The sequence below is a fragment of the Fundulus heteroclitus genome, chromosome 8 (genome assembly GCF_011125445.2).
Source record: "Fundulus heteroclitus isolate FHET01 chromosome 8, MU-UCD_Fhet_4.1, whole genome shotgun sequence".
NCBI classification, from domain to species: Eukaryota; Metazoa; Chordata; class Actinopteri; order Cyprinodontiformes; family Fundulidae; genus Fundulus; species Fundulus heteroclitus.
This window is the reverse complement of record NC_046368.1, coordinates 13,233,111-13,258,992: the sequence shown is the minus strand read 5'-3', so window position 1 is coordinate 13,258,992 and position 25,882 is coordinate 13,233,111. Positions and strand designations below refer to the sequence as shown.

At 39.2% G+C, this 25,882-nt stretch overlaps 1 protein-coding gene across 1 annotated transcript; it reads right to left on the bottom strand.

Moving 5' to 3' along the window:
• On the bottom strand, positions 1 to 25,136 carry LOC105930956 (putative cytochrome P450 120). Its single transcript, XM_036140132.1, has 11 exons — positions 24,780 to 25,136; positions 23,637 to 23,714; positions 23,461 to 23,545; positions 23,295 to 23,330; positions 22,864 to 23,003; positions 21,032 to 21,155; positions 20,563 to 20,707; positions 20,283 to 20,393; positions 15,587 to 15,714; positions 6,080 to 6,167; positions 1 to 1,917 (listed from the first exon to the last, which is right to left on the bottom strand). Exons 1-11 carry the CDS (start codon positions 24,967 to 24,969, stop codon positions 1,771 to 1,773), a joined length of 1,272 nt encoding a protein of 423 aa, XP_035996025.1. The 5' UTR covers positions 24,970 to 25,136; the 3' UTR covers positions 1 to 1,770.
• Between the last annotated feature and the right edge of the window lie 746 nt (positions 25,137 to 25,882).

Genomic DNA, 25,882 nt, shown 5'->3' with positions numbered 1-25,882 from the left:
TGCACACGTTTAAAGAACTTCAAGAACTGATAAAGCTCCAGCAAAGCACAATCGGTGCAACAGAAGAAAACATGGAAGAACCACCTGAACCTTCCCAGGAGCTGCCTACCAGAAATTACTCCCAAAAGTTTATTAATAACTTATCCAGGAGGTCAGAAAAAATCAGGCCTACACATAAAGCTCTGCACGTCTCAACTGACTCAAGTAAGACCAGGATTCATGATTTAAAGAAAAAAAGAGACTCTTGCATCCATGGGAGACTTCCAAGGATGAAACCGCTACTGATCAAAAAATCCCCCAAAAGCCGTCTAAAAGACCTCGAGACTGCTGGGGAAGCATTCTGTGAACTGACAAGTCTTTGGAAGAAGCAAGTCTTATAATAACTATTATAAAACTAACAGCATTTCAGAAAATGTGTATCATATAGACAGATAAATGTGGCGGTAGCGTGATGGTATGGGACTACTTTGCTGCTTCAGGACCTGAACTGTTTGCTGTATTTAGTGGAACCAGGAATTCTGCTTTCAATCAGAAAATCTTGAAAAATAAGGTTCATCTATCACGGCACTGCATCACAGCAACACTTTAATCTTAGCTGCACCGGCGTTATGCAGCAAAATGATCGAAAGGACACCAGTAAATCCACCACAAAAGACAAATGAAGGGTTTCAACCTCGGCACACTCAAAGATAGACAAAGATCTGATCGTGACGCTGTGGAATGTCCTTAAATAGGTCGTTCAAGCTCAGAAAACTTCCAATATGGCTGAAATAAAAACAATTCTCCATAAAAGAATCATGCCAAATTCCTCCACAGCTAGATAAAGAGAGAAGTTGCTGTCATCAAAGGTTAAGAGCAATAACTTTCCCATAGGGGTACGTTGGCTTAAATGGCTTTTTCCGTTTTAGGAATAAAATTCCTTGTTTTAGGAATAAAATTACAATTTGAAAACTGCATTTTTTTTATTTACTCATCTTACCTTAGTGTTATATTAAGATTAGTCTGATGCAAAACATTTAAAGTGTGACAAAAAAAGCAAAAAAAAAAGACAAAATCTCTAAAAAACATTTTTTTTAAGGGTTTTGCACGTAAGATTTCCAAAATTCCTAAAATGAGCCGGATAGCATGAGAGTGTGTGTTCGTGTGAGACATGCAAAGAGGAGGCAAGGCAGGGTGGGCATGACGAACTGTTGCTAAGCAGTGGTTGCTAGGTGGGGTGGGGGTCCAGGTTTGCACTCGGCGATGGAATCTGAGGGTTTACCCATGATCCCATGTGTGCACGTGACGTGTGATCCTCTTGGAACGAGGCGACATGAATACTAATGCTACGGAGAGTTTTCTATTTCAGGCACGCACACCTCCACACAGACAAATTAAGACTTAGCAGAAACCGAAGTGGAATCAATCAGGGATTGCTGTCATTAAAATAAGAAGGCCTTGATTGACAAAAAAAAATAAAAAAAATACATATATTACATTTTCTGAGTCCTTGTTTCAAGTTCCACTATAGAAGAATGACTCATCTGTCCTGCCCTCCTTTGCAGAGCAGTCAAGGAAAGCTGCAGAATATCTGGCAGAGGAGCAGATAAGGGGAAGCCAGCGCCCCCCTTGGCTTCCCCTGGCATGATTACAGGGTCATGCACAGACGGGGGAAAGCCTCATGGTTTGCCGGCTTCCCTCCTCACGTCTTCAGATAATTCCCCCAGCACGTAAGGCATATGCGTTCGTCGGATACAATACAGCCAGAGGCTGCGTGTCCCCGATGTTATCTCAGCTGAACATGGTCTGATCCAGTCGGGCGAAGGACACGCTGGGAGGGTTGGCGGGGCGGGACACGGGCAGCCATTTGTACGCCAGGTCCTGTGATGTAGGGTCCAAACACCAGTCGTAGTTCTTTAACAGGTATCTGCAAGCTTCCTGGGGAAAAAAAATAAAACAGGCGATGTGGGATGTATTTACAGTGTGTTTAGAGCGGAGCAAAAAACAAAGTGCTTATATACGCTGAAGCCTCTGCTCAGCCTTATTAGGTCTTTAACTTGTGAAGCCACAGCCTCCACAGCTCTTTCATTCCAGGTTTGAAATAGCAAAGCCGCAGCTTTCAGCAGCCAAGCTTTGATACGACGTCATGCGAGTGAATTTCGACCCTTATTTTCTGATCTACTTTAGTTTCCAAGTCTCCTCTCCAGGTCCTGATGTCATTCCCGGCATTTCTCATTGGCTTATCCCATGGCCACCGACCAATCGCGTCTCCCCTGCCCTTCACTTTATGAATGAGGATTTTCCCGACGTGGGGGGAGGAGCAGGATGAATGAATGGGGAGGAAAGCGATGAGGGAACCGAGATAGGGATGCTGAGAGCGGGGAGGGGGGGGGGGTGTAGCATGAAGCAAGGAGAGCTATGAGTCACATCTCTGACCTAGATCCCCACAGACTCCTTGTTACTCTGATTATAGGCGATCTTCCTCGGTGTGTGAGCATAAAATGGTCATCCTGTTAAAAACCAGTCAAATGCAATGGATTACCAGTCGGATCTGCATTCATAATAATGTCAAATAATTCCTCGGTTTCTCTTGGCTTTAAGAAATTCATGCTTCTGCCTGCAGTAGAACCTGGTAGAGAACAAGATGCAGCTTCACACCTGCACCCGCTATACGTGTCTAAGGCCCTCCATGGTTATGAGCTCCTCTGTTATAGACCTGTTATAGATCTGTTAACAGCATTAAAATGAATTATTCTCTTACTGCAGAAGCATAATCTCACAATGAAAAAAAAAAGTTACATTATGTTAATGTCAACGCATCTCTGTGGAGAAAAGAGAAAAATCCCCAAAACTATTTCCTATTGGTTCCTGTAACAATTCTGGTTTGCATGTCATTTGTCATTTGCAAGTGACATATATATATTTGACTCCCTATCAAAGCCTGACTTAGAATATGGTGGAGCAAAACAGCAGCAAGACATATCTCCATCCTCCAGGGCTGACAGAAGAGACTATTTTGTTGGTCATACTCAAAACTTATCTTCCTCCAGACACCTTGGGTCGAATCTGAACCTAATCAATTCTCCCAACTCTTCTCTGAACCAATTAGAAATCAGAATGCCAGAAGTCCACGATCCTTTTCAGCCATTTCGCAGGAAATACTATCAGGTAATTGCAACAAAAAAAAAAACATAGCAGAAAACTGAAAACTATGACCCATCTCCTGGACAGACTAAATTAAAATTTTCTGCACTGCTAAAGACTCCAGGCACACAACAAAATGTGTTTAAGGGCTAAACAAAAGTACATTTTGTATGATATGTCACTTTTAATTGAATTAAATACATGCAAAACTTTGCAGAAGTCCTTTTGGCACCTTCTTTTTGTTTACTAAGCCGATGTGTGACAAGTAAATTTCTCCAATGTGAGATCAATAAAGCCCAATCTTATCTTATCTTATCTTAAGACCAAAAATAATTGAATATTAATACGGTGAGGTATAATTTGTTTTTGCTTATTTCATTACTTGAGCCAGCTTATTAACGATTCTCTTTTTTATTGTAACAGAGAACGTGCAAATAATTAACTAATAAAAGTACTGTTAACTTTGTGTCCTCTGTCAGCACCTACTGTGTAAGCTCTGTTTAAATAGTTAAGGTTGGTTAAAGAGAGCATCGCTTCGCTTCGACCTTTTCAGTTACTTTGGTTAAGCTTCATGGTGAGTTGCGTTGTTCTTCTGTATGGAAAGATGACAAATGGGTGAAATAAAAACAGAATTAAATAAACAACTAACTTTACGTTGATTTCTGTTTAGTGGGAATAGAGGCCAAGCACTGGCACGCTGCATAGACATGGCTGATCATAGATGTGGGAGGCCTTTTCTGCTGTGCGTCAATGCATTGATGGGTTGCAACAGATAAAACCGGGGTGTTTTTTTAAAGGATAGGTTCTAGCTGGTCTCAAACACTAAAGTTAATCTTTGTTGGGGGGGGGGGGGGGGATCTGTATCTGGACATCCCTATATCCGGCATGAGTCACATGTGATAGTGCATACATATATGTCTGCAGGGTGTAGGTGTGTTGAGTCATTTCTTGGAGCTGCATTCCAGACAGCTTGAGATAACACCCACAAGTGTGTTGCATTTTTAAATCTAGGACATGTCAGAGATGTCAAGGTAAATATAATCTACCTACGTAAGATAAATACCACACTATAATTGTATTAGTTAACTCTTTGGATGTAGACCGCTGAGGCGAGGCATTTTGTTTTATTTTCCGCTTTTTCCTCCCAGTCCCCCTCCCAGGCTTTCTACTTTATCATTTCCTCTTTCTTTTTTTGAAAAAGCTGTACTAAAACAAAAAGAACGAAACCTCATGGTGTAGAATTTAATGACTGTACTAGCTGCTGCCATCCATCGTCTATACCTGCGTATATTGGGAGGAAGTCAGAGTACCCGGAGAGAACCCATGCGAGCACAGGGAGAACATGAAGAACCCAGGACCTTCTTGCTTCAAGGCAAATGTGCCACTGTGCAGCCCCCACCCCTCTTCTATCATGAGTTGTTTAATTAATATTAAATATTTGTAATTAAATGTTTTAAATGTTGGTTTGGGTTGTATTAATAATACGACTTTTTAAAGCATTCAAAGTTGCAATCCTTAACGCTGCAGTCCATATTTATCTGACCAGATACTGCAACCTTTGCTGCTTCAGTCTGTGTGGGGACAGTTTACATTGTTGTTGGAATATTATGTCGCCATCGGCTGCTATTAATAAAATAAGTGTTGTTTTTATCTGGAACCAATTTTCAACCCATTCTTGCCGCAAAAGGATGAGCAAGCGTTTCAACAACACACTAAAGCGTTTTAGTTCAGTCTCGTCATAAGAACGATTAATGCTGTGTCAATTTAATATGCAGACTGATTGCTATGAAAAAGGAAAGATGAACTTGAAATGATTGTCTTCATGTGTTTACTGTGGTTACCCCAAAAGAAAAGTGTGAGTCCATCATTGCTTTTTATCAAAATGGCCTCAGATGCAGAATATCGTAGATGAAACCTTGCAGACAATAAGCGGGTTATTTTTTTTTTTCAGAACATGAAAATCAGAGGTCAGAACACTAAAACAAATTCCACATTGTGAGAGCTACTCAAAAGTTAAAAAAAATGTTATGAATTAAATGGAAAAAATAAACATAATATAAAACGATAGGATAAAACATAAACTTGCAGAGCACTTTGGTTTTTAAAGTACTTTATAAATAAATCTTGTCATTGATGATGATGATGATGATGATTATGGTCTTAATTTGTACATCTTTTTAAAAGTAATATTAGTAATTATAAATTATTACTTTGTATGTTTAAAATAATTACCTATAACTTACATTTATTCAAGTGAACTATATCCTATTTGCAAAAACATTATTTAACCATTTTTATTGCTTTTATCAATTCTTATTTAACTTTCTTCTTTTTTGGATCATTATCAATATTTCTTTCCTTTTTTCAACCTTTTTTCTTATTATTTTTTGCTAAATCTCCAGCATGTAAAACTCCGAGAGAAAGCAGTTGGGAACGTTTGGGAAATGCCTTGCTCTTGGTTACACTTGTGTTGGTTGTTTGGTGCATCAAGAAACACTTTTTATGCGGGTGCTAACGTGTAGAACTGAGAAACGCCATGTGAAATGTTGAGTTCTGTGACGTTTGTGACAAGCATGCAACATTATTGGTGTGTCCCCATCACGTATGGTGGAGAGCTAATTAGAAATGGTAAAAGCAGAATCTAAACATAGATAAATAAGAACCAAAAAGAAAACATGAGGTAATATGTTCTTATTAGATTAAAAACTGCGCATGATATTTGTGAATTAATCTATTATCTTTTTCTTTTTTTTTTACATTTTGATACACACATTTCACGTTAAAGATGTTTATTTTTCTACCCATTTTGGTTTTGGTTAATTTGTCCTTTTTTTTTTTTTTTTACAAATATGCTTATTACTTGTCGGAAAATATAAAACACAACTTTTATAAACACCTTTAATGAAAAGCAGTCATATCAAAGTCAAAACTGAGACTGAAGGTGCTTTGAGCTCACCTTTAGGAAGATATCAGTAAGTGTCGAACCGATGCAACTTCTGGGGCCATTGCCAAAGGAACACAGCAAATGCTCCTGGCCTGCATTCCTGCAGAAAACAGGAGCCCACAAGAAAGTTTAAAAGAAAAAGTGGAGCATTTCACACAGTTCACTTCAGTTCAAGGAGAGCTTGTTAAAGCCAGCTTAAATCCCTCACTACTAAAAGCCAGCAAGAAAAAAAAAGAAAAGAAAACTGCTATGAGAGGAGGTCAGTTATACAGGGTGACGAAAAATAACCTCTAAAGGGCATTAATTGTCTAAACTTGCTTGTCTGTTTTTTCCCTGTCATACCTGAAAATGTATTAAAGAGAAATACGTGCTGGTAGTTTCCATCCGTCAGTCAATAACCTGCCCATTCAGGCCATCTCCTGTGTCTAATTGCATCCTGTCTTCCTGAAACCTGAGCTCTGATTAAAGGCAAACAGGAAGCATTAGAGATGTGCCGAGTCTGGAAGCAGTTTGCCAGATGGTCAGTGCGTGTAAGCGGAGAGAGATTATTAGTGTTCTCGCTGCTATCTCTTCTTTTTTTTTTTTTTTTTTTTTTACAATTTAATGTACTATTAGGGAGCATCCTGGAACATTGAAACGTGTGGCGCACCGGGGAGTCCTATAATGCTGAAAGCCAAGGAGAGAAAGCATCCCGCAAAAGGAACATGTCGAATATGATGAATGGATGGAAAATGAGTGCAATCTGAGAATAATCCGGGGGACATTACAGTTCATTTCACTACTTTAAAGTACAACCAAGGAGCAGACTAAGACTCCATTATTCAGACACCAAGATGAGGTGAGAGAGGAAAATGCTTTAAATGGATTTTCCTAAATTCAAGCAGTTCATGAAGAAACACATTCAGACGAGGGCTGTTCTGATCACATCCCAAATGACGGGTCTCAATCCCGGCATTTTTAAATGATTACTTTAGGAGTCCATCAGTAAACTCAGCTTGGTACGTGTTCTTGATCCACTATTTTTTATCAAATGTCAGCGGCACATATAGGGTTAGTTGTGGGGATATGAGGTCCACTCAATAAATATTTTCATCATAATAATTACTTTATGTGAATTACTTGCATAAACCGTAAAATAGGCTGTTTACACTTTTTTGATGATTTTTTAAAAAAAATATAGGTTGTCCCTAAGTTTTACTCTTCCCATGAAAAGAGACGGAGTGTTGGTTGCGTCTCTTGGTATCATCTTACCCGATCTTTGTACTGAGTTGCGTGAGCGACTGAAACGCCAGTCGATGCATTTTGTAACAGGAGAAAAACGTCTCTTAAGTCCTTTCTGTTTTTACTTTTGCATCACACTTAAAAGTTTCAGACCATCAAACTAATTTTACTGTCATAAAAAGATAATGTGTAAAAATGCAAAAAGCAGCTTTCAAATCATGATCTAAATATTCTGTATATATATATATATATATATATATATATATTTATATTGTCTTCTGCACCATCAACACCAAATAAGTACAAACGTACTTGGCAATAAACTTGTTTCTGATTCTGATTCTGATAAAGGAGTACCTAAAAATTGCATTTACATTTGCACATGTTGATCAAGGCAAAAGCCTTCTCCCTTCCAGCTTCTGTATTCTGACGGCTATGCAAAAAAAAAAAAAAAAACATTACATCTAGATTACGTTGTGCTGTTACATTGTCTCAAATAATTCACATCGGGGTTTTATGCAAAAGCAGGCGAGCTATAAATACCAGCAAATGTTTTCTTAGACAAGTAGGAATGCTCCTCAAATTCCTCTTAAACCAGCATTAATATCTGCTGCATTCGCTGAGATCCCTATCTGCACTTGGTGGCATTTCCGATTCATTTATCTGGGGCCTGAGCGTGTGTGGGCGTTTGGCTAATGGGATGTTAACTTGCCTGTTCGCTTCCTTCCGAAAGAGCAAAGGCCCACGAATACATAAACATCCGCCATGACAATGTACACTTGGACTATATGCCCCAAAAGAAATGCAGGGATAAAAACAAGAACAGATGAACCTGTGGTGATTGTAGGTGGGCTTGTTATATAACAGGACTGCAGTCGTTAAATTAAAGAGCCAGGTGGCATGAAAACAAGGCTGGGAACTATCACTGCAGACAGTAAAGCAGTCTGTGGATAAAGCTGACAGACGGAGAAACAGAGTGAGAGGCAGATAGACGAAGGAGAAGCAGATTGGATGATAAAGAGAACCTTGGAGAACAGACATCAAGACACAATCTTTGTGAATCCCGCTGAAAACTGGCTGCTTAAAAGTGTTGACATCCACTTTCTATTAAGTATCTGTTTATTTAGTGCACGGCATATCTTCATCAGGACTTTTCCCAGCGTTATTATCGCATATCACATGTTCTCTTTTTTTAAGCACAGTGATTGGTGCAGGTCACATACCATTTTGGCAATGAGAATGCTAAGAAAAATGTGGCAGGTCTTAGCATATTAATATACAGTACTAATTAAATTCAGTTTATGTACAAGCTAGCATTAGCACGGCAGCACAGCTAGCTGCTGTACGAAGTCCGACAAGCTGCAGCTACAAAAACGTCCATGAACTATGGCTTCAAAAGGTATTGAATTATGGCACAAGGTTACCTAAAGGCAACCAAGTGGATAGGTTATTATTGTTGTCAGTTCTGCAGTTTGAAACATTGGTGTTGCATATGTCTTTAATTTATGCATTTAGTAACTGAACATGTGGACCCTATGTGCTGTAGTTTTTGCTCAGGTTGGACAGGTACTAAGTAGGTCTAGGCTCAACGTGGGACTTTTTTTTTTAGATTAGATAAGACTAGATTCAACTTTATTGTCATTACACAGGTACAGGTACAAGGCAACGAAATGCAGTTTAGGTCTAACCAGAAGTGCAATAGCAGCAAGTGCAGGATAAACAATGGTTCCATAAGTACAGAACATGGGTTTTTACTGAATAAATATAGAGATGGATACTATTATAAACATAATTTTACTTATAGATTTGTCCTATGAGTATAGATAACTAGTATTGTGAACAAAATTTACAGCTGGATATGTACCGAATATAATATACAGGTGGATATTACTAAAATGGTAAATGGTAAATGGACTGAACTTATATAGCGCTTTTCCAGTCATGTTGACCACCCAAAGCGCTGTACACTATAGCCACATTCACCCAGTCGCTCTCACTAACGCACACACATTTATACACCGAGACGCAGCTCGGTAGGCAACTTGGGGTTAAGTGCCTTGCCCAGGGGCACATCGACATGTGGCAGGGGGAAGCTGGAATCGAACCCACAACCCTCAGATTTTGAATAGAGTTTACATGTACTCAGATACTATGAATAGAGTTTACATGTACTATGAATATATGTACAGATGGCTATTACTATAGGCAGAATTGTGAGCATAATATACAGGTGGCTATTACTATAAAATGTATAAATAAAGTTTGGACAGAAGCTATTTATGAAACCCATTTGGGCTTAGTCTCAAATGATTAATGTAGAAATCACTTCCAAATGGGTTCCACTTTCTGCCTGAAATTGTACTTTATGAGCAATTAACATAGGGCCAGGATGTGAGTTGTGCACAATCCTATTTGGGAAGCATTTTTCAGCCCTATCATATATGAGCTGAATAGTGGCTGAGTTTTTGTCACCAAAACAAAAGTTTTTTGTGTTTTTCCACAGTTGCTCATGCTACCTGTGGAATGTGGCCGAAAAGGTGTAAACAAAAGTAAAGCAAATAAAGATTGATGAGCAAGATGAGTGTGATGTTAGTTCAAAATAAATTACAGCAGTCTCCCAAATTCGTATTTTGTCTCGGCACAAACGGCGCACACACTTCATCATAAAACAGCTTTAACAATATGTCCCCCCAAATGTCAAAATAAAAGCTTTACGTGAAGTTTGAACCAAATATATATATATATATATATATTTTTTTTTTTTTTCCGTTTCCTGTCTGGTAATGTGGAAATACAATCAGCCAATGCCGTGTTACCATCACTGAAGAATATACAGTATTAATTAATACGACCTGTATAAAGTGACAGCTGAAGATAATAACAGGGGTTTTATGTATGGAAGTGAGTCTGTAAGTATCTGGATCCAATCACTTGTAGTTTGTGAGAGTGCACTTGTGTATGTAAAGTTTATCCATAAGAAAAATAGTGGTTGTGATGAGCCTAAGACTCGCCACCCAGGGCAACGAGGCAGACGCCATAGGAACCAAAACCCCAGATGCCCAAAGGGACTTTCAGAGTAAAGGTGCCCAAGAGGAGCCAACACAGGAAATCTGCCCTTTTTATTTCTAATTAAACCAAAAACCACATTGACCTGTCACACAGTATGTCTATTCAATCATTAGATACCAGGACGTTTGCAGCAGCAGATACAGACATGGAAGCTCTGACATACAAGAAAAGGAGAATAAACAGACACTCCTTGTTTGGTCAGGCAGAGTCCAGCAGTTCATCAATCCAAAATGTCATTTCTCCAGGATTTCTTTGTCTCACTCTGTCATCAAAGCAGGTTGCAAATCAGTGCATAAAGACACACCGACTTGTCCATCTACCCTGTTGCTCCACCTACGACATGATCCTAATTCAGTAATCCAAAGTATAAAGGTTCAAGATGCTGCTTCAGTATATCTGTCTGATTGTAAAATGTGATTATGGTGCGTCTGTCAGCTGGAAAGGCTGTTTTTAAGCAAAATGCATCAACTGAGGCTTTTTACACACATGTATATTTTTTTCAAAATTATTTTAGTTGCATAAACACCACTGTAAAAAAGTAATTCTGTATGTACCAACAACATCTCATACAAATTAGATATGCTGCAAACATCCTAGCAGTGTAGAAATGCCCTAAGATGGGAGCCACTGAACTACTTTATACATTTTACACAAAAAAAGGATGAGCTATAAGCGCATTTACAGACAATAAACACAGTATAATACTCCATCTATTGTCAATCCCCTGGTATTTAAGCAATCTGTATGATTCACCTTCTGAGATTCATACCCCGTTTTTTTTTTTTTGTTATCTGCTTTTATCATACAGCTCTGTTTCTTATGTTTTATTAATGAGTTTTGTTATTTATTTATTTTTTAACATTTTTTTTACGTCACTGCTGAAAGGAAAATCTCGTCTGACTCATTCCTTAACCCTGCTCCAATCGGCACGATACACAGAGGGAATCTCCGTTGGTAAAAAAAAAACAAAAAATAGGTGGGTCGGTGGGGAGGGGGCAGTTACCAAGGCAGCAGCTACCTGTCTGCTCATTCACAGATCTCTTTCCTCTGGATCAGTTGCCTTAAGACGTCCTAAAACGGCTATAGATTCATCGTGAAAACAGCATTCATTTAAAATTGAATTCAATATAACGTTGCGTGCTTATCCAGCCCATTATCCCACTGATCTATCGGGTGTTTCCCATCATCTTTAATCTGTTGATATTTCTGGAAAGGTGCGTAAACCCTTCCCGTCTCCAAAGACCAGCGTTTCCTGCTCATGCAGACGAAATGCACGAAAACTTCTGTCTGAGAAAAACTACATCTTTTCCCCCAGAAATACACTTTGATACAGGTACACACTTCATGGCCACTTGATAAGGGACATGTTTGTTAACACAAATACCAAATCGCCCAATCCCATGGCAGCAACTCAATGCATTCAGGCATCCACACATGACGAAGACGACTTCGTGGCGCGCCGCATGAGAATCAGAATGGGGAAGAAACTGAATCTAAGACTGAATTAGCCGTTTTTGGATTTCGGAATCTGCCGGGATTTTTCTCACACAAAAACACATCCGGTCTGAAAACGAGAAAAATAATCATTAAGCAGTTGCATGGACGAAAATGACTTGCTAAAGACAGAATAGACAGACTGCAATCACAATCTCTGAATGCACGACACCTCAAACCTTCAAGCAGGTGAGCTACTGCAGCATTGGACGTCACTCCTGTCAGCTAAGGACAGGACACCGGCCTGAGTAAAATCAGACAATTACGGATTGGCGTTCAAATTTCAGCAGTGATTTTCAGATGATGAAGTCAGAACATAACAAACTTGAAATCATGAACTTATCCCGCCATAGGTCTGTGTGGTCGAGGTAGTGTAAACAAGTGGGGGGTATCTTCTTGGCAAAAAAACCCTTATTACCAACTGAGCATCATTTCTACACCACAGCAAGCATGAGTTTCTATCGCTGACCATGTCCATCCCTTATGACCTCGTTGTGCTCATTTTCTGATCACCATTTCCCGGCGGGACGGTGCACCATGTACCAAAAAGCTCGAATAATCTCAAACTGGTCTCTTCAGCAGGACAGTGAGTTCTGTGCATTCATAGAGCACCGTTGGGTTGTGGTGGATCAGGAGGTTCGCAAGATGCTTCATTCATCTTTGTTCAACCTAATGCGCAAAGTGTTCAAACCGTTTAGAAGGGGCAGCCCTGCACTACCAAGTTGTACCAAACAAAGTGTATTTGGAGTTAAAGACATACAAATTTAAAGAAACTTTCAAGGGTTTCTTTACATTTAATACTCAATTTCCAGTACTGTTTCGAACACTGTAAGGGAATAATTAGATTAGGATGCACCTGTTTAAATTAACAGGCTAATAGACTAACTTTTTCCACAATTAGCATGGATTAAATGAATCCTTCCCTAAAGGTGTCAACTACAATAATGTGCATTTATGAAGGCAAAAAAACACACCAGATTATATGTATGAAGCTTTACTGTAGTTTTGAAAGAGGTATGAAGAAGTGCCATTATTATGCCATCAACATAAATCATGTCAGTGCTTTAAATGACAGCTAATGTTCCAGTGTTGAACTGATGGAAGGGGGGGGGGGGGCACTGTAAGTTTTCAGCTCTGCAGTGCTGCGGTTAGAAGCTCCATGTCAACAAGAGGAGGTGAAAATGCCTTCGCTAGTATCAGTGCTGTAAGTAATGAGCATCTAATTAGATAGTTTTATTACCGATTAGAATCAAATTATTGCCCCCCCCCCCCTCCTTCGAATACATAACGGTGTATATTTAGGCATGCAGAGGATGCTTAAAGACAGGTGACTGGTTTCCATGGCAACAGATGCATACATTACCAGGGCGTTAATAAGGATGAATGAGAATAAACAGGAAAATGGAGGAGGTGGGTGAGCGGAGGAAAAAAGGTTGTCTGGGAGAGGAAGTAGGTGGGACCCAGATGAGGTTGAATCCATCGAGAGAAGGTTGCAGACACTTTCCTGGGCTCCCTAGTTCTTTTTAAAACAATTTATACAGGATGGATGGATGGATGGATGGATGGATGGATGGATGGATGTTTTTCTTAGGTTCAGCAATTCTGCAGACTTTCTGCATGTCACAGCATGCATGTGCCTATGAAGGTTTTTATCAAAATACTGGATGGTAATCTTTCTCTCTGTCCATTATGAAAAACAAAAGCCAATAAATTCCAAAGGGTGTATTTTTTTTTATTTATTTATTTTTTACTTTTGACTTCTTTCTGGAACTAAGCAATCCTCCAGAATTTACAATGTTACCTGCTTTAGACTCAAATTTCTAGACACACGTTTAACCCGTTTTTAAAAGTGTAAATAAAACTTTCACCGTGAACGGATGACAGATATTTATACAGAGGCTTTAAATATGGGACCTGCAGAATGGAATGCACAGATAGAAAACTTTTCAGAAGTAGGACAGAGAATAAAAACTGTAAATACAACTATATTGGTGTTGGTGGTGTTATAAAGCCACAATTCACAGAGTATTTGTGAATACAATCTAAAGAAGACCCCCCCCCCACCCCCCCAGTCATGTCTGAAAGTAAAGTTACTATGTTTCTGACAATTATTCACTTTTTCTTCTCTTAATCTCCTCCTGTAATGTCCTGACCTTCGGTTTGTCTTTCCGGCACTGACATATAAATTTCCGCCTTATTCAGTTTTGTCCAACAAAAATGATGCCCTTGACTAACCACAGCCACAGCAATACAAAAACTCTGCTGCTGAAAGAAATCATGGCTCTTTAATTTCCTTTTCTTTGTAAATGTTATCCGAAGCTTGAAAAAAAAAAGAAAAGAAAGAAAAGAAAAACTGATGTGCTGAAGAACACCGAGACAGAAATGCAGCCTTTTTGTCCCTTGGTGTTTGTATGAAAAAGGCTTTTTGTGTTGAATTTCCTCAACATTCTTACTGTGTCACCGTAACTGAAAGCTTCCTGTCTCTTTCTTCCTCTAATGGACCGTATATGTGAGTGTTTGGTACGACATAAAGCACGGGGGGGCAGATTAGCAGAGAAATCAAACTATTAGGTGCAATGGCTGAAGCCCGGTATGGTCAATTTTTGCCGTTTGGCAGATTATTAGATCACAGATGAATCCATCAATCATACCTATTCTGCTAAAAATCTTACAGTAAATACTGGCATCACTATTGTAGAAGTGCTTTTACTATTGTGGTGAAGCGTAACATAAATCGTTTGCATTTTTTTAGATGATAAAGAGACCACCAAGTGGAAGCCAGTGACAAGCAGTTGAAAGCTGCATTTACTGAAAAAGAAGAACTCCCTGCTTAAAAGTTTGCCTAAAGTTAGCTACTGCTCACATGGACAGCGAAAAGGCTTCTGCAGAAATGTTTTATCTTCACAGAAGACTGTAGATTGAGCCAAAATGATATAAAAAAATTACTTTCATCTGGCCAGGGAGCCATTTTTAAAGCTCAGAGCAGTGTATCAACTACCAAGCACGATGGTGGCCGCATCATGCTGTTGTGCTTGTGAATTGTACAAAGTGGATGGAACAGGGTGGGACTACCTTCTATTTTTTCAATTTTTGAAAGTGTGACATAATGATCAGCACAATGATCCCAAATACACATTATATCACAATACTGAATATTAACTACGCGTAAAATCCATCTCTGTGCCAGGAAATCCGATAATTTAAATTCAGTCTGATAATGAAATTCAAAACAGGCAGAAGCTTGTTTATAGCTACTAAAATGTGTTGTCGAGATCCCATATGGATATTTTATGGATATTTATAAAACTTGTTATGTTTAAAAAAAAACACAACTATTTAAATTCCTGAAATAAATCATTTGAAGACCAAATTGTATATGAATCGTTTCCATGATGAGTCTCTCCGCCCAAACTGTACATGCTTAAAAGGGTTGTCAGCGTGCTGGTAAAATGTGAGAAAGAAACCAATGGTTGGAAATTTAAAGCATGCATAAGTTGCATCAGGTCAGAGTTAATCAGCTGTGATGTGCAAACACACGTTGTTATGTTCCCCCAGTTTTCTCACGTAAAGGGTTCTAACGCGTGTGTAAAGTGTAAGTGCGATATCTTTTTTTACAGCAAACAAACTCTGAAAGTCTCCCACGTGTCCCCTGCTGTTGGACATTCAGTCGAGTATGCAGAAAGCTCTCCGTCCACTATGGTCAAAGACTTTGCAGACTAAAGTGAAAAAGCTCACCTCCCACTCCATCTCTCTGGCAGGAAGCTGTCAGGCTGCTGGAACACCTCTGGGTCACGATGGACGAAGTAGCTGACATACACTGCGCCATAATCTTTAGGAACACACAAGCCTGCGAGGGTGCAGTCCTAGAAACAGAAGAGAAGATTTGTTTTGCTACTTAAATATTGGATGGAAATATTTCCAGCAGTCTCTATGAGTGGTGTTTTATTAAAGGAAAGTCACGTGCTATGACTTTACGAATTTCTGCACCAGTAGCTCACTCTGTTTGCATACAAAGGTTTTCCGATTAAGTTATTGCATCCTGTTGGCTTACTATACATAATTTCTGTGTTTTACACTTTGTATTTGCTCTATTTGTTAGTAAAAGAAGCACTTTTGTATTCATTTACCAGAACAAGACCGTGTGAACGGAAGTACGATACAATGCGCCCAATGATTGAATAAGGAGAAGCAATAGTGAGCGAATCGTCAACGTCCAGCGAAGGTGCAAAAAGAAAGACGTAATGCAACCCTAACCCTGTAGATCGGGTTGGTCCTGGATCACGCTCAGCTGTCGCTTTACCGCGAGGCATTGCAGGACGATCTACTGGCTCTTACAGTAGCTGTCAGTTGTCGCCATGCTGCTTTCTAAGAGTTACGCTATAATTCAATTCAATTAAATTCAATTTTATTTATGTAGCGCCAAATCATGAAACATGTCATCTCAAGGCACTTTACAAAATCAAGTTCAATCATATTATACAGATTGGGTCAGATTATACAGATTGGTCAAAAATGTCCTATATAAGGCAACCAGTTGATTGCATCAAAGTCCCGACACGCAGCATTCACTCCTGGAGAAGCGTAGAGCCACAGGGAGAGTCGTCTGCATTGGCCATGGCTTTGCTGCAATCCCTCATACTGAACAAGCATGAAGCGACAGTGGGAAGAAAAACTCCCCATTAACGGGAAGGAAAACCTCCGGCAGAACCGGGCTCAGTATGAACTGTTATACTGAGCCCGCTATAAAGCTAGCAGATGACACAACAATGTTTATGGCTGCTGGTCGTGTCCGACACGAAGGTCTTTTCAGGCTCAAAAAGGACTGAATAAACACTACCAGGATGAACGCTTGGCGTATATTGTTCTATTTGAAGATGAATATATGTTTTTTTGTGTGTTTTCTTTTTTTGGTCAAAATTTATGAACTAGAAAGGGACCTCCATGACCTTTTTTTTGTTACTTGTCTATTAGGTTCAGCGGCCTTCTTTTCAAGACTCGATTTCCAAAGTCCCCAGTGGGAACTCATTTTTTAAAGTGTAAAGGTTCATCATGAATGGATGGGTGGAAGGAAGGAAGGAAGGAAGGAAGGAAGGAAGGAAGGAAGGAAGGAAGGAAGGAAGGAAGGAAGGAAGGAAGGAAGGAAGGAAGGAAGGAAGGAAGGAAGGAAGGAAGGAAGGAATACTTCAATCTAATCCATATTTGGAAAATCCTTTAAACCTTAAACTTTTCCAGGCTCTGTCGGGACTCAATTGAATTTTTTCAGGAGTCCAGAAGAATCATTTTCAATCACCAGTTTCAGCAAAACTGCATTGTGAACATGCCAGCGCAGATTCTCAGTGATCCGGGTCATCGCAACAGCAAACAGGCTTAAATCGGAGGCAACTGGACTGTCGCTTAGTTCCTTCTGAAAATGTTTCGACACCTATCCAGGAGTATTTTTCAAGTCTGGTTGCTGGAACTGGAGCAACCTTTTCAGAAAGAACTGTGCAAAGGTCCGGTTGCCTCCGATTTAAGCCTGTTTGCTGTTACGTTGTTATTTTTTTTTTTTTTTTTACAAAGCACTGGTCCAAAATCCACCTCACTGCAAAGTAATTTAAACAACTCCTTAGTGGAGCCCTTAGTAAGTAGACTAATGTGCCTCTGGAGAACATGCACTGCTTTTTCCCCTGCCACCGTTCCCTCTGTCTTACCACAGTTGAATGGGAACAAATCCACAAACTCAACACCCAGTTCTTGATGGAAGGTACCTTTGCCCTCCCTGACTAACACTCAGCCAGCCTCTCAGGTTGCTTAACATAACGTTGCATATTTTAGTTCCACCGGATGGAGTGTGCAGTTTTTTTCCACCTGACTGTGAATACGGATGACTTCCATTGCGCTTTTCCACAAGCATAAAGGTCCTGCCACATCATTTCTGAACAGGGGTAGCAAACTCCTTATTGCCTAGCCTCATATTAGAACGGACGTATTGATAAACATGTTAGCGAAATTGGACAGTGCTCAAAAGGATAAATATAATTTTTGTTGGTGTATTTTTTTCAGTCTAGTCAAATAAAGAACCGCATCTTAGCAACTATTCATAAGAAATGCCCTACTGTTATTAGAAACTGCATTTTAAAAATATACAAGATTTTGATAAAAGTAAAAATAAATGTATATCTCTTAGAGATAAATCCAAACTTGCACAAATAGGACAGCCATATTGAGCCTTAAAAAACTGTAATTAATAACTACTTTTTAATTTTTAGCCGCAACGTGATCAAGACATACTGTAAAATCTACCAGAGACTCTCCCCTAATAAGCAGTAAATGCATCCCCCTGAATCTGTTCCTTTCCTTCTAATGATGTCCAAGACCTCCACACATCATAAACGCCACGCCAAGGCCACTGGGATCAGGCTGTTCTGCTGCATTATCTAGTGGAGTCAAAACTTTCCACTTACATCGTCACTGGCATACATCCGCCCCACCGGAGACCCTGACCTCCCCGCTCGCTTCCTTCCGGGTTGGCCAATCAATCACAGAGACAGATCAATGCCTCCCATCGGCCTCTTGCGTAACGCTGTTTGATGAGGTCATGATGACCATAGAGAGCTGTAACGGGAAGAGGGCGTCCTTGTGCCTCGGCTTTAAGCCAATTAAGAAATGCAGGTTTAGATTGGGAAATGTGGATTAAACTGAAGAGCTAAACGTCAGATTAATTCATTAGATTTATTATCTTTTCAGAAATCATACGCTGTTGCATTTTATTTTACTGAAGTCTCATGAGTCATCGCAACAGCAGAGACGTCTACATAACTTTTTTTTCTTTTCTACATTTTAAAAAGAAAATTGGAAACAATACACAATGCAACACTTTAATGACTGCGATCCCCTAAAGCCGAATGATTTCTCAGAACACCTAAAACACCAAGTTGCAGCAATTTTGGTCCCAGCCTCAATATTTAAAATTATAGTGGGTGTTTTGCCCAACTGTAAGTAGCATGTAGGGCACACAGACAGAACACAGGTAGATTTTTTTCTCTGCTGTCAACTGGCGCCATCTAGTGGGCTGATGAGCAGGACAAAAAAAAGCTCACAGTTTTAGAGTCAGACATTTTGAACTGAAATGTCCAAATGTACAAGGATAAAAAAAGACCGATAGTGGTTATTAATGTAAAAAGCATAACATGTGCGCGATGAAAATTTTTGGAAATGGAAACAACCTTAGAGAGTAATTGCTAGCCTTGGTTCTGCAGGTTTCAGATCATTCCAAGACCTTTTTGAGAACATTACTTTATGAGGTACATGAATCATGAAACAATGAAATAAAACATTAACTTAATAACTTAAGTAAGGCAAATATAACTTTGTCAGGTTATTTTGGGGTTTTCATCTCAAGAGTGTTAGTCCACTGCTTGTTTAACGAGGTTACCTAACTTCAACCTTTCACACAGAATCCAGCAACCTTTAAATGGTTCAGTGAACTAGGCTTGAGCCAGCCACTAAGACCCCTGTTTTTATATCAAAAGCAAATTAAATGTACGTTTCCTTGCAAAAAGTATTAATAGACCTTGAACCTTTGAACGTTTTATCATGTTATAATCACAAGCTATAATGTGTTCTAAGGCGTGTAGGGATGTTTTGTAATATACAAAGATAAAGAAGTGTATTTTTGTGACGTGGAAAGACAATTATACATGGTTTTTTAACATTTTTAGAGATTTGTATTCACCCGCCTTGAGTCAATATCTTCTAGAACCACTTTTCCCTGCGATTGCAGCTTCAAATCTTTTCGGGAATGTCTCTACCACACCTCTAAATACAGACATTTTTGCACATTCATCTTTAAAGAATTAACATCTGTGAACATCAGTTTTCACGAATTGGCACTGATCCCGAGTTGGATTCAGGTTTGGACTCTGCCGGGGCCATTATGGCATATTAATATGCTTTGATCTAAACTATTCTGTTGTAGCTCCTAGTGTTTTTAAGGGTTGTGGTATTTTAGCTCCATCATCAATCTTCCAATGACCACCTTCCCTGCCCCGGCTGAAGAAAACCATCCCCACAGCCCTTTGAAGCTGAAAATGTGCTGATAAAAGTTCATACTTTTAAAAAACTTTTTAAGACCCATGGGAAACCCTGACTTTAAAATCTACATTACCTCATATTGTACAGTTAATATTAAGCATAAAATAGCGATGTGTAAACTATTAATATTTTATTATTAAGATTTGCATTAACTATCCTGAAATGTGCAGAAAAGCCAAACAGAGACGTAGCTTCTGGTCTCTCGACAGATGATCCGCATTTTCCACATTTCTAACTGACTTAAGTTGATATTTTCAAGAAGAAATTGTAAAAATTTTGATTGTTTCTGTTATCTTTAAGCGATTCATCCAGCCTGGTGTCATATAAATCAGTGGTATTTGGATTCAAAGCAGCCTACCTTTTCAGCTATTCTGCGTCCACCAATGAAGGGCGGCCATAGTCTCTGCACCTCAAGGAGAACTCTGTGAAGGTGATCGGGGTTGTGGATGGCTTCTCGGCGGGAATCCCTCTGATCCAAAGAAGAATTGTGACGTATAAGTAACGTTATCACAAAGGGTACGGTCCATTTAAGAATGAACCGATCCCTAGCAGTCTTCTCAAGAGCTTTCCTCTCTCACTCTTTTCTAGCATGCTAACAGGATCTTCTCTTTTTGTATTAAGCATCCCTCTTTGCATACCTGTTCAGGACCTGCGAGTGCCAGAGTAAAGGAGGTGAGCAGCGAGGCCAGAGCTTTGGGAATGAGTGCTGAGATGAACAGGAGGAGATGTTGGGCAGCAGAACTGGAGTTGGGAAGCGGCAGTGAACCCAAAGAGCCGACAAACCTTGAGTCACATTAAAGTCACTTTAGATGTTGTGTTGAATACAGTTGCAAAAAATGTTGTTTTTTTTTCCCAGGAGAACTAAGGCCTCACCTAGCCTCTAATCCTTATAATTTGAGCATTTGTGTGCATTGAACAGATGCCAATTTATCAGACAAAACTGCTCCAAATTTTAGAAAGTTAGTTGTTGCTGAATATGTCTGAATGGAAATCAGGAAGTAAAAGAGGATGCAAGATGGTGAAAGAATAAAAAGAAGCAGAAGAAGCGTTTGTTCTCTCTTCCTCTACACCACAGACCGTGCGTTTAGGTAACGTGAGCTGCCTCACCCCCGTGTATCGTTTTCTAATTTGTCCTTGATGATGTCCATCAGTTTGCTTCTGGCGTCCAGAGCCTTGGCAAAACCGGACGTCCAAAGAGGAACCTTCACTCTTACTGGAGCGGAGATCAAACCTGCCAGCAAAAACGATAGATAGCCAGTGTCTAATCCGTGGAAAATAAAACAGTGAACTCATTCAAAAATGAAGAAGTGAGAGATGTGGCAATGCCGTGCTGCAAATGTATTTTTAAGAATAATCTGTTGGGGAAACAATAATTTTTCCTCATCTTTTTAGGTGTGCTGTTAAATAATTTCCTTGTGTTTTATGTTCTGGTTTTAAATTTGAGTTGTACTTGTTTTATTGTACAGCACCGGTTAGTCGCTCACTTACAACATGTGACTTTAAGTTAAACAACAAGAAACGAAAACAGGAGCCACTAGGAAAAGTCAGTGGAATCAATAATCTTTTAAAATTCAAATGTTTCTTATTGTTATTATTCCACTTTTATTGACTGATGAGAATTTTAGATGGCTAAAAATGCGTGAAATGTCCCGAAACTTTGAACAGATGCAATATACAGCCCCAGTGAAAATTTGTATTCATTTGGGATTGAAAATCCCCGTGGCAAAATGGCTCTACAGCGCCCCCTAAACTCAACCAAGCAGGTTTGTGACTGGAAACTGGGTACACAGGCAGAACTCTTCAAAACAAGAAAAAAAGTCTCTTAGAGGTATGTCCTAAAACCAGCAGGAAGTTGGCCGGTCTGGGTCTAAGGGTCATTTTTAAGGGTTTTTGGAGATCTTGAAATTCAAACTTTAACAAATTCTGTCTAACTATTTTCTTCGATTTTGGTCAGTATCCTCCTGAGGTACAGGGATTAAACGTCACGAAAGCAGTAAGCTTTCCTGCATGTCTAGAGGTTATGGTCAAACCTACAACTTCGCCTCCTCACGATTGAATACAAAACACTGTAACTTCCAAATACATATACCAAATAAAACACCAATGGTGTGACTGGTCCATTTTGGATGGCCAATGTGATCATCCTGAAAAAAATCTAAGGCCCACCCCCTGAGAAAAGCAAATGTCCCTCTGTGACCCACATAAACTACACGTGAAATTGTGTTGGATGACAGATAACAAGTTGGTCTCACTTGGTATCCAACATGGAGACTTTTCACTAGATGGTGCTGCCATGGCCATACGTTTGGCTCTAATTACCACGTAACACATTAGATCTGCACCAAATTGAAAACGACCGATATTATTCCAACCTATAAAAGATGTTTAGACAAAAAAAATTGGTAGGCACGGTCAAATTCATCCCCAGCGCCCGCTTTGACTGAGGATTATGAAATTCACGTAGTGTCTCAAAACTACAACAAAAGAAAGTCTCTTGTACCCATGGTTCAAAAGCCACAGAAAATATATGACCAAAGCCACCGTTGTGTGTCTTTTGCAGACAAGTGGGTGTAGCAGAGTGGGGATTCCTATTTCTATACTTCTGTGTCGTTAAAATCTGCCTTCCGTGTATTTTTCTTCTAGCTTTTTCCTGAAACATGAAGTTCAAAACACATCTGCCTTACCTGAAAGCATACCTGCTCTCTTGCTTTTATCGCGAGAGACAACCCCACTGAACAAATGCCCCCAAATGAAGGTTGGATTTTTCTATTTTCTTTTCACCATTAGGTTATTTTACTGCAATATAACATACATTTTTTTTTTTTTTTTACAGGCCAAAATCCCCACCCCATGTCGCCCTGAGCTGGTGCCCATGTTGCCAATATAGAAAACAATTGGTCCCAGCAGATGTTCATGTTGCTGTATGAGTGTGGCTCTACCATGCCAGTGTTCGGTGCAAAGTTGCATGATTTCCTGGAAGACCTCAGGCTGCTCCTCGGCTCGTACGTTCAGGAAAAGACCCAACACCAACTCTGTCCCCAGACGCTTAAAGACGGTGTAAACACACTGTGGCTGCCCACTAAACACACACCAGGTTAGGCAAACTGTGAACTCAACTGATAATTCTTGTATTCCTATTAAAAACAATCAAAAATGGATGCACATTTACATTAGCTATTTGCAATCTTGTCACTGAATGAAATCAAAATACATTTTAAAACTGAATTATGACAAAGTAAGAAAATATGGAATTTATATAATGTGATTGTGTAGCTCTAAACGATGTAAGAATGCTGAAGGTGTAAAAAAAAAAAAAAAAATGCAGTTAAAAACCTATACAGTTAACGATAGCCCAGAGGCTATACACAACCTGAGAGAGAGGTCCTTTAAGCAGCGTTCACAGACACTGTAAAGATAAAAAAAAGATTGAAATCTTTGTTAAATCTCACAAAGAACAAACTTTTCTTAATCTACATTTTAGGAGCATATGACAGCTAACTTGAAGGCAGGACTGGACAAGAACAACAAGGTTCTACCTAGAGATGTAGTCAGCCGAGGATTCCAGACGTGTTCCTGAGAAAAGGTTGTTGAGAGACAGGCGGAGGAGGCAGGCCTCCTCACCTGAAACACAAACACAGCCAGAGTTTCATTTCAGCCCTTCCACAAACACGACAATGACATCGCCATGAGAGTGCGCATCTGCAAAGCCTACCGTTAGTGGTGACAACTGTGTCTCCGTACATGTTTGTCATTAAATCCGTGGGATCCTTCAGAAATATGTTGGATTTTTCTAAAAACACACCACGGCACATAGCCATGCAATTTAGACCAGTCAAGCTCACAATATCCAGACCGGGGTGCGGAAATGTGCCAAAAACAAAGCAGATAACCAGGACAGTCACTTTGTTATCATACGAATAAGGTACAATGATGAAAAACGGAAAGTAAATCAATATCAGGACTTGCTAATAATGATCTGGTCTGCACCGTGTTCAATTTTATCACTATAAATAAAAACTAAGTTGCCTCCATGTCCTGGTGAATTATTCTGTATGCACCGTTGCTTTAAGGGCAAATATTTCCAAGTGTTAGCTGGAGTCCCATTTGACACCAGAGCAACTAAAGAACACATCATAATTAAAGGAGCTATGAGTAATACTGACACCTAGTGGCTCAAATCGGTGCAACAGCTTAACAATCACAACAGGTGTGAAACCCTTCTGAAATTTTACTTCCACATGATAGTTTTATCATGTATTTTATCTATTTCTGGTCCACTGCTGCTCTTTTGCCAAGATAAAATAACAAATGCTGCACTCTGCACCCTGGGAACTCTCATATGATTGGCTAAGAAACCAGGAAGTAGTTTTTTTTAGAGATAAGAGGCAACTCTTGCAAACAAGCTATACTTATTCAGTCTTGTTTTTTGCCCATAATCGTTAATTTCTAACATGCTAACAGAGCCCTGTGGGGTCGGAGATGAGGCTAGAAGTTTGTTTGCACTTTGCACTATATGTATTAACATATTATTTATAAATATGTTATAATGTGTTGTTCTTTAGGATCAAAACAAAAAATAACATTAAAATTTAAAAGATGAATTACTATAAATAATTTATCTAAGCGATCATTGGAACAAGTGTCTAACAGTGAGAACCAATCTTTGGGTTCCGTTTATTTATTTATTTATTTATTTATTTATTTATTTATTTATTTATAATCATTTATTTATTTTTAATCATTTATTTATTTGCTCGTTTGTGTAGCCAGGAACAGCAGAAGTAAAACACGCTCCATGACAACAACAGAGAAAAGAGGAGTCCGTCAACAGAGGAACACCTGACCGTAAACACACCACAGAGCAGCTCTCGCATCCCCTCCACCGAGCAGACGAAGACTGTCGGTCTGTTCAGCAGGCGCTCCTGGAACAACCTGCTGCGGTGTTTGTCAATCCGCTGCTGGCAGAAGATCACCGGGTCCCGGTAGAAGTCCAAGGACTTGTCCCCGAGCAGCGAGACACCTGCATTTCCTGGTAGTTTAGACATTCAGGACCGACACGGATCCGGTTTCATCAGCCTTTAGCGTGGATTTTCTCCTAAAGTTTCTCGTTGCCCAGAAAACAAACAGCAGAAAGACTCATTGTAACTCCTACTGTTTATAATGAGAACGTTAATCCGCGCGGCTGAACAGGAGCGACTTCTCTACCAGTTTAACAGAAGCTGGATAGTGCGCACAGTCCTCGGTGTACTTCACGTTACCTCCGAAAAAGCAGTGACAGCGTAAGGTGCATAGCTTCATCTAAAATGGTGCGTTCGGATGTTGCTCGGAATATACAGACACCCTTAGAACTTTTACTGACAGGTTTCAGTTACTAGATTTTAAACTATTTAAAATACAAATTACAAACCGTACATATATTACATACATTTTACACAAGACATTTAATACAGTATGTGTTTTGGGTTTTTATTCTGTATTTTGAAAGATTTGTATTCTGTAGTTTTTTCTGTTAAATTTTAAGTTATGGTAATGTATTTTTTTTATTTAAAATAAAGTATTTTTATTTAAAATAAAAAACATAAAGTGTTTAATTGTCAAAGTGTTTAATTGTGTTATTGTTGTATTATACAGGTCTGTATTCACCCACTTATAGGAAATTGTTACTGCCCATGTCCATCCATTTATTGCCATGGTTTACCGATCCTCTGATGTGTACCCCTAGCAAGAGAATGCACCACATCATAAATCACAAATAATCAGAAACATTTTAATTATTTATTATTAATTATTATTTATTATTATTATTATTATTATTATTATTATTATTATTATTATTATTATTATTATTATTATTATTATTATTATTATTATTATTATTATTATTTTAAAATAGAATAATCCTATAGTGTCAGCAAGTAAGGGAACATGTCCAGAACAGAACACCAAATACTGCCCAGT

What these genes read in the sequence shown, in the direction of transcription:
- LOC105930956 (XM_036140132.1), bottom strand. Translation starts at nt 24,969, where the DNA reads ATGTCTAAACTACCAGGAAATGCAGGTGTCTCGCTGCTCGGGGACAAG. An exon ending in TCGGCTGACTACATCTCTAG is followed by an intron (nt 23,331 to 23,460) that starts GTAGAACCTTGT and finishes TTATCTTTACAG; the next exon opens with TGTCTGTGAACGCTGCTTAA. An exon ending in TTAGAAAACGATACACGGGG is followed by an intron (nt 20,708 to 21,031) that starts GTGAGGCAGCTC and finishes ATGTGACTCAAG; the next exon opens with GTTTGTCGGCTCTTTGGGTT.